General features: G+C 28.1%; 1 protein-coding gene and 1 long non-coding RNA gene across 2 annotated transcripts in view; one reads left to right on the forward strand and one right to left on the reverse strand.

Annotated features, from left to right (window-relative positions):
- The window catches only part of LOC148237850 (uncharacterized), a 252,044-nt gene that overhangs the window by 229,490 nt on the left and 12,675 nt on the right, over window positions 1–9,879 (forward strand). The gene's annotated exons all lie outside the window — the stretch shown is intronic.
- LOC148237855 (putative cytochrome P450 6a14) lies at window positions 1,868–7,192 on the reverse strand. Its single transcript, XM_088205104.1, has 9 exons — window positions 7,175–7,192; window positions 6,783–6,947; window positions 6,365–6,501; window positions 5,942–6,072; window positions 4,125–4,365; window positions 2,563–2,784; window positions 2,371–2,489; window positions 2,163–2,289; window positions 1,868–2,091 (listed from the first exon to the last, which is right to left on the reverse strand). Exons 3-9 carry the CDS (start codon window positions 6,405–6,407, stop codon window positions 1,925–1,927), a joined length of 1,050 nt encoding a protein of 349 aa, XP_088061230.1. The 5' UTR covers window positions 6,408–6,501; window positions 6,783–6,947; window positions 7,175–7,192; the 3' UTR covers window positions 1,868–1,924.

The raw sequence follows: 9,879 nt of genomic DNA on the forward strand, positions 1-9,879 counted from the left end.
TAAATACACTTTCAGATTCAAATAACACGAAAAATAATATTAAATTCGATTAAAGATTTGTTTAAAATATTGTTAATGTCTATAGCTGTGTTTCTTAACCATTTTAGTGATCGACACCCCTTTGAATCTAAAAATATGTTCCCGCGCACCTTCTTGAAATATGTGTCAAGTACATACTATATTTAATGGCTAGTCATCGATTGTACTTCTATGCAGAAGTGATGAAAATCCTATTTTGGTGGTGGCAAATAGTAGAAGTGTCTGCAACGCTGCTTTCGCAGCTGTGAATAAGGTTTTAGCTAAGTACACCAAAATTGTTGTAAGTCTATTTTTTCTAATTCCGTTGAAATATGTGCATTCGCTCGTACTTCAATAAAAACGTATTTTATTGAATCTCTTATCGTCCTTCGATTTTAGGTAAAATAGAAATTGATCCAATATCCATTTCTGAACTTTGTCTCCTACGTTTATCTCTTATGTAAAAATATCCATTAAGTGATTCACTAAAATGTTGTAAATGTATCGCAACTTCAAGTATAACTATGATTTACTAAATATTTATTGCGATTGAATCACTCAATAGAAAGTCGCTAGTCTGCGCCAATAAACCAGAGACATGGAAGCCAACATTCGCCGCGTTATTTCCGGTCGAAAATTGCTTTTATTCGAGCCAGTCGTGGCGCCCATATGTCCGAATTCATATTTAAAAACTAAGGGCATCAACTTATATTTCCAATAAAGCCAATATTTATGTGTTTTATTTCATTTTAAAGTTCTATACCTCTAAAAAAAAAATTATATTTCTAGAACCCTTCATGAAATACCTGCGAATACTAGATAAAATACGATACATAGTCCACAATAACTAGACCAAATGATGCTCTTTTCTTTGAAATTACAATCAATATAAATACATACATATCAAGCACATTCTGACAAAAGATGGAGAAGTAGAGCGTTTTATTGATCTTTATTGCCTTCCAAATACCTCGCAATAACAAGCAAAATAGTAAAATTAGTAACATCAACTTGAATAGCGATATTTCCTTAGGTTTAATTCTACATACTACTGATGATTTAGCATCGTGAGAGATAACTTTAATTCTGATTTCACTGATGTGTATTAATGCACTCACGGCGATGCCGGATAACATACATATACCTACATTCATATAAATCAAGCTCTCAAAAAGATACAAAAACGCTATGCTGCGGGAATATTACGTGTGATTAACATTTATCATCCAGGAAAAGCCGCAATTTTCTCCCTCGAGTAAAACGCTAAAGTTCGGTAGGATCACACATTAAATGCTCTCTAGCTCGAACTTTGGTTAAACAGCCATCATTAATCATCTGCACACGAGGTTTTACCGCTTCATCGGCGAAATTTCTCGCGTGTGTTCAGAAAGTGCTCGTTTATGTGTTGCCTTTTACAAGTTAAAATACACGCGCCATAACTCATCCACAGTCATTTCTCGTTCACATATGAACAGATACCAATCATCGGATATGAAATTATGTCTGAAACATTCGCAGCGATTAAATTAATTCACATGTGGTTCTATTTATTATAAAAAACGTACAGAACGTATATAAAAAAAGGGTTGATTGTTATATGCTGTATTTTGCTAGAAATGAAGATATTTTGTGTGTTAATGCAATGTTTCCACACTTTTATGCTATGAAAAATAACTTAATAAGAACATTGAAAGCAATTAATGAAACAATCTACAAAACTATATAATTTGAGTTCAATGTTTTACTGAACAAAATGCCTATTATTATTATTTTATATATGTATTTTTGTGCCATTGACAATTAATTTTATAAATATGAAGGGATATGGATTTGAGCAATACAAAACATATTTTTACTTTTGATTTTTTATTTCTATGTAAAACTATTAATAAGTAATATTTTTAATTCAAGCATCTTTGTGTATATTAAGTATAACATTAATAAGCGGTACGGTTCCAAAACGTTTTGGATCTGACTTCAAAACTTTGGGCGTATTTTCCGGCAAAGTCAATGTATGTGTTCGAAGTGCGCTAACTATAGATATCCTAACCAGCTGCTGTGCAAACCTCATACCTGTTTTTAATATTCACAACATTATTTAAATCACACCACAAATTAATTAACATATGCTTATCTTTATCTACCCAAACACGTCCTAGGTCCGTCTCCAAATGGAAAGTAAGGTTTTCCCTTGATGTAATCCACATCATCGAACCTCTCCGGATTTATTAACTCTGGATTATCATAATAGTTTGCATCATTTTGCAGCCCCTAAATTCATGTAAAAATAATACTTTTTACATCCATAACAAACAATAAATATTTTTTTATATATTAATAATCGCCACTTACCAGCATTGGTATTAACACTTTAACACCTTTAGTTATTACAATATTAGTTCCTGGTAAAGTGTAATCCTTAGTGCAGTATCTGTCGATAAATGGAAAAGGTGGGTGTTTTCGTAGACACTCTGTTTTATAACAAATATAAATTTCGCTTTTAATATTTACTATTTAAAATACATGTAAATAAAATTTTAATACCGCTAATGAACATGTTAACATATTTCATCTCGTTCAAAGTCTCATAATTCATGACTCCGCCACACTCTTCCATGTGATGTTTAATTTCTTCCTTTAACTTTTTTTGAATCTCTTCATTATTAGCGGCTTCGTAAAGACAGTATAATACTCCACTCGCAGCTGTTTCATAACCAGCAGTGAAGAACATGAAGAATTGTCCCACGAGAGTTTCATCGTCAAGAACTTTAATGGTTAAAAAAAATTAGTTTCGTATTTTATTGTATTTTAACATTAATGAGCACTTTCTGAATAAACTAGTGAGTATTCGAAAAATTACACCCAAATATTTTCTGAAATTGTAGATTTCAAATATTCATATAGTTAAGTCTCTAAAATACAACTCGTTGTTTACACGACGACAGCAACTAAATGAGTATTTTTATCAGTAGTAATAATTAAAAATTTAAAGTTTAAACCATTATTTTTTTTAATTAAAATAAATAGTCTTGATATTTATCGTCAACGTAAAAATATGTATGAATAAGCCTTTTTTAATTCGTTTTAACTTTACGAATAAACAGTGTTACATGTTTACTATTTAATATTTGAATAGATAAACATGTTGGACATTTTGCATTAGGAGTCACTACCTCAAAACCATTAACGATAAACTTGAACCTGAAAGCTGAAAAAAGTTCCGAGTTTAATCGTAAATTGCCAAAATATACACATTCTAAAGAGCACTTAATTTAATGATCAGTTTTATTTTTCGAGATTTTACGGCCAGTAACTTTTTGACAATTTATTAGTTTAGCTCTGATTGTGTCCTAATAATTTATATTTTTATTACATACATACAAAAGAAAAATTACATGTGATTCTTATATAAAAATATATATATATATATATATATATTTTATTTCATGTCTAGTATCCTAATAATATTGTTCTCTATCAGATAGAAAAGGGAGCTCGAAAGTCAGGACACATACAGTATATTCACAACACAGTGAAAGAGAGATCTCATTACCAAATAATTGCTTGAATAATTGAAAATATTGCATAGACCACCTAATAACACATCTGATATGAGACAATAATCACCTTAGAAAAACTACTCTTTATTTGGAAAAGATACACACTATAAATTACATTCTATCCTGCGCACATACATATTATTTTTCGACTTTTTTGGTTACCGATTACAGGTAATGCAATCTGGGCCATTTTTATTAAGCATAAACACTTTTAGTGGGGGTGTCCAAAAAACGATGCAATTGGCTCGCCAACATCATCATCTGCGATTCGCCAAAGCTGCCTCAAATATTCACTATAATAGATGTAAGACTTGAGACAACATGGATATGACTGAGAGACATTTATTATATATAATTGGCATTTGCGTTTCGTAATATTAAAATTAATATCGTAAATAGACATTTTTATTATTGGATCTAATCGAGAAAAGAAAAGCTTGATTTTTGCTCTTAATAAAATATCTGAATACCTAAAGCACCCGATACGTTGTAATTACTATAGATTTACAATACATAAAAATAATTTTAACGGTATACTATATTTACCTATCGTTTCACCGTCATTTCCTTCCCATGATCCCTTGTTTCTCAACTCTAGCATTGAGTCGATGTAATCACCGCGGTAAGCACTATCATTGTCCTTCCTATCAATAGCGAACTTGACAGTATCTCTCATGATTTTGTAAATCGAATCAGGAAATAGTGATATTTTTAGTTTCTCCATCAAATCGGGTAACAAAAAGATCATGTTTGTTCGTAGACTTTGATAAAAGCCCCCTTCGAATAGCTAAAAATATTAAAAAAATAAACGAACATGTAAAATCAAATCTATTAAATATAAGATTTGTTTAAATAATTTAAACAATTATTTTACTTTCGCAAAATAAACTTTATTGTTCCCTTCATTACCAAAGGTGGCACCAGAACCGTTCTCAAAAAATTATCTTCAAGTTTTAAAACTATAATATTTATCAATTTTATATGTATATCAAATATATAATACATACATGTAATGAGTGTAAAGTGTGAGTAAAAAAATTAAACTATATAAGTGGGGCTTTAAAAATATTACTAAAATATGACATATGGTACAGACATGCAAAAAACTCAAATTGTACCTGTTACTGTTTTACCGAAATATATATTGATATTATTAATTCTAAATATGCCTGAAGGAGATTCTAGTATAAATACTAAATTTGTCTTTAATGAAGATGTACGTAAATATTATTCCAAAACTATTGACAATGTGTATATTACACTGGATGTTTATTTTTCAGTTAAGTTATAATATTTTCACTAGTATAAATATATATATATATATATATATATATATATATATATATATATATATATATATATATATATATATATATATATATATATATATATATATATATATATATATATATATATATATATATATATATATATATATATATATATATATATATATATATATATATATATATATATATATATATATATATATATATATATATATATATATATATATATATATATATATATATATATATATATATATATATATATATATATATATATATATATATATATATATATATATATAATCAGAGCTTTTTTTTAAACAAAAAAGGTGCCGGAACTCGAAAAACTCAAAAAAGGAGCGTTTTACTATATAGATACATATTTCTACTAGCGAAAATATAATTTAACTTATAGGCGCTAGTGAAAATATATGCTACTTTAAAATATGAAACTCAACTTGCCTAAGCAAATTAATCAAACCCAACTACATCTAATGAAGTTCTAAGACTAACTATAGTTTTCAAACTTGCATTAGGTCAAGTTGGGTTTGATTGATTCGCTTAGGATAGGTTTTGGTATGAACAGCAAATAGACGTTTCGCAACTGTCAAATTGAGTTTTGTGGATACTTTAAAGCATCATATAATTTTACTAGCGCCTATCAATTTAATTTAATTTTTTCTGGTAAATATCTACCGGTGAAAAGGTATTTGGATATGATTTCACTGAAACGCCAGTGAAAATATAACTACACTGGTAATACACATAAACTGTAAAATATGTATCACTTAACCTTGATTTTGGAAAAATTGTATAAATTATGAAACTTTTAACGAATTATCAAAATCTATCAAAGATAACTGCAAATAAATAGAAAATACTTTTTCAGTGCGTTTCTACAACATTAACGTATACTTTTAAGTTTTTTCTTCATTATTTTATGTAGCATTGTATACTTTGTTGATTACATTTCCATTTCAATATATATTATAAACGTAGCCGCATCATGAGAAGTATTAGCTTCTGCGGTTACATATTTAATAAATAAAAATAAAAACGATACTCAAATCTTACCCTATCTCCAAATTTTTTCATTTGATCATTTTCAGGATCTTTAATTGCTCCGCCCTTAACTCTAAGTACAGCTTCCGATATTGTATCAGAAGTGAAACAGGACGAGAAGGTTTTAATATCGATTGATGTGTCTAGAATAATAATTATTATTACTAATTATTCGGTAATTATTGTACAATATATACACATTATGCTTTAATATTAGCACTTCTACAACACGATTAAAATAACTTGATGCAAAAAATATTACAAAATATCACTTTAATTATTTATTTATATTAAAAAATTTTAACCAAAAGTTTTGAAATATTTTTATCCATAAAAATCAATATTAGTAATAATCTAATATTAAATTGCTAAAAATATTGTTAGTAACTTAGGAATTACTAAATTACATAATGTAGATATAAATTGTTTTGCCACCTTCATCTAGCTTTTTTTCAAATCTTTTTCCTACATCAATCATTGCATTAAACACAGCTTTTTGCTTTTTTGATGTGAATATTGGAGACAATTTCGTTCTAGTATTTTTCCATTCCTTTCCATACAAACTGAAGAGACTGAAATTTTAAAATTCATCGCTTATTACTATTATTTTTGTCTTTTTATGATAGATATGTGAACGAACGAATGAAAACACAGAGTGACATCATCGCGATAAGGTACTAAAGATATAGCAAATCAGTCAAATCACAAATATTATATATAGAACATATTATAATATGTTACAATCTATATTGCTGATAAAGTTAGGTTAAGTCTGATATGGATTAGTAATTTCTCAGTTAGGTTAGTTATAACAGATACCTGACTTTCAACGCCTACGTTACTTTTTTATTACCTTCTAGATCCTATATAATCAGTGTGCTTTGATATTGTAACAATGCGTTTGTTGAAATAGTTAAAATCGTTTTTTATTATCTTGGTTACCAACTCAAAATCTCTGACCACCAAACAAGGACTGTCAGCCAAAAATATTCCGACGTATGGATACTTTTCATATTCACTAAAAATAAAATAAGAACGATTAAATAACAGATGTCACCAATATTTATAACAGGTAAGCTCCACAATTTAAATATAAAATCATATATTTTAGATATAAAATATACTCCCTTATAGTTTACTTTTGTATTTTATAACACAAATAGATCAATGTTTTTCGCCGTAGCTTAATACAATACTGTATTATAAAATAAAAAATATTGTACATTATATTGATTTCTTACGTACTATCTAGCACCAACCCCATATCATGCATTTTTCTGTATTCTATACTTCGGTTCGGTTGATTCAAAAGTTAATATAATCATTTTTAATTTGATCATTTTCCAGCTTTGCACATCGATCTTGCTCTTAGTAATTTGTTCGCCCCCCCCCCTTCCTCGATCTCGATTTGCAACTTACTAATTACTCACATTCCCTCGTATATTTCAGCACGATATATTAGTGATATAAGTTAGTTATATCTTATAAAATTATTAGAAACTGATGTCACGTTGCTGTCGGCCATCTTGTTTTATATTTGAATGCTTATTTTTCATTGGTCGAAACAACCGAATTCATTACCAGTGGCTCGGAAATCAATCGAGTAAACTCAATTTTTATTTTTATTATTATAATTATTATATTTCCTTTGTTTATTATTTATTGCTAATTTTTTTTAAACTTTGCATCCCTAAACGGGATACGTGTAAACCCCACAATTTTTTGGCTATTATTTATTTTAATATATATTGAACTGCACGCAAAAATATAGCATTAAACTAACTTTTACTTTAATCATACTTAAATTTAAATGGGGTTACTTTGTACTGGTCCTCGATCCCATTTTCAACGTTTCGGTACTCAAATCATAATTGCTGAGTACTGAAACACAGGCTTATATGAATAATTCATATTCCCGTATTAATTATAGAATCTTATAAATTTTAAAACATTACCGAACTTAAAAATGCTTACAAATTTAATTATATATTAAATTTAAAAAAAAATTAATATCATTTATACGAGATATAACGGTTTTTTGAGAACACGATAACTGCCATAGTTTTAATCGTCTCGCCATAACTTTTCTTATGAATAAATCTTGATCTTTTCTATCAAGTTTGTACAATAATATCCCACAGCAAAAAGTGAATAAATAAAAGAGTTTGTAATAGAAAATGAGGCAAAATTAAAATATAAAGATGGTAGCTTGATTTAAAAAATCATAGAGAAAAAAGTAAATAAGACCGAACAATTAAAAATATGAAAGGCGTTGGTACTGGATATTATATATAAATCAATAATTGTATTTGGTCGACGGTTTCTTAAATAAACGTTTCAAACTCTACTTCTCACTTGTATATATCACGCAAAAATTCTCCAATATTAGTTTTGAACGTCAAAAGAGGACCTAAATTGCCTATGAATGGTTTAGGATGAATAAAGACTATTCCACGTGTTCTCCAATAGTTAAAATTTCTTGTCGCGTACAAATAAGCAGTCAACAGAAACGACAAAAGTATTATCAAAGCAAACCACATTCTATTGAATATATGTATGTATAACTGAACGATAGAATCCTAACTGTCCATTAAAGAATCGCTACAGCTTATATATCAGTAGAAATACCTTTTAATAAAAAAATATAATATAAACAAATCATATCGATAACAATAATATTTATGCTTATTACACATTTTTTTATTAAGAAATTATATCGTTTATCATTATATTTGTGCTCATTATTGAACGTCTCCTTATTCAATAACCGCTATATCATGTATAATAAGTACACATATAATATAAAACTATTTCCGAGTAATTAGGGCAATTATTTTAATTATCGTCATTACATACTGCATATGACACCATTAATGTCTAATAAAAAATCTAAATCACGAGTTTTATTTATACAAATTAAAAATGTATTATAAACGCAAAGTCTAAAATAAATATCAGACATGTCATATGTATGAATAAAACGTAAAAAAAATAGTATTCATCATTTATCAATATTTTTTATTGATATTGCGTCAAGAAATAATATACAAAAATAATGGGTTTTTTTATAATTTGATTGTAAATTATGGATGTATATAATATGAACATATATGTACTGTTTAAGCCTCTTTTATAATAAATCGGTTATGGCAGTATGAAAAAATTCAATATTCATAAATCAATGACCGATTAGATAAGTAAACGCTGACCTTCGGTTATATGTTATTTTTAATTGTGTGTTTTTACTGTAAGGGGCTTTTCTAGGGACACAGCTTTATTAAATAAGTATTGAGTAGCATTTAGTGAATCTTTTAGATACTTACCTAAACGTTGCTATTTTATTAATATTAAAATATGTATATTTCTAAAAAAAACTATATAAAAACATAAAACTAATCCAATCTCTTTTGATACGCCACACTCCAGTTCAAATATGCGATGACTCAGCGTATATACGTACCCGAACGTGTGCAAGTAATCAATTTTAATATAGCTTTTAGTTTATTTTAATCTTAATTTGTTTGTATATTATAATAAAAATCTTATTATAAACCGAAAAAAATGATATTCTAAGTCGATCTCTTATATTCCGAGGATCGTGACTGTAATAACTCCAATGAACCCCATATTCTGCAATAGCACCTCATCCGTGATCTTCAACACATTCCTGGTCAGATAGTTGTCCTCTACTTCTCTTCTCAGCACTCATATATGTATCTACAGCCTTGGCCATAATAATGGGGCACCCCTTAAAATGGTGTGTAACATTTACAAGTACATAGTCTGACCGAAATATTAGCAGGCAGTTTAACCGTAATTCTGAGAACTATACAAAAATGTATTGCTCACTTGAGTTTTAAAAGAGTATTGCATGTCTTATTGCTCAGTCTCGCCTAAGCGACCGTTATGTTCAGTTGCGTGATTTTGGGCTTTATTTGTCGTTATAATTT

This window comes from Plectrocnemia conspersa, unplaced genomic scaffold (assembly GCF_051122295.1).
Source record: "Plectrocnemia conspersa isolate PC_06_02 unplaced genomic scaffold, ASM5112229v1 ptg000002l, whole genome shotgun sequence".
Lineage (NCBI taxonomy): Eukaryota > Metazoa > Arthropoda > Insecta > Trichoptera > Polycentropodidae > Plectrocnemia > Plectrocnemia conspersa.

Coding starts and splice junctions, on each gene's coding strand:
- LOC148237855 (XM_088205104.1), bottom strand. CDS start 6,407: ATGATTGATGTAGGAAAAAGATTTGAAAAAAAGCTAGATGAAG. Junction 6,073..6,364: donor TGAAAAAAAGCTAGATGAAG/GTGGCAAAACAA, acceptor TTATTATTCTAG/ACACATCAATCGATATTAAA. Junction 2,290..2,370: donor AAGTGTTAATACCAATGCTG/GTAAGTGGCGAT, acceptor ACATGAATTTAG/GGGCTGCAAAATGATGCAAA.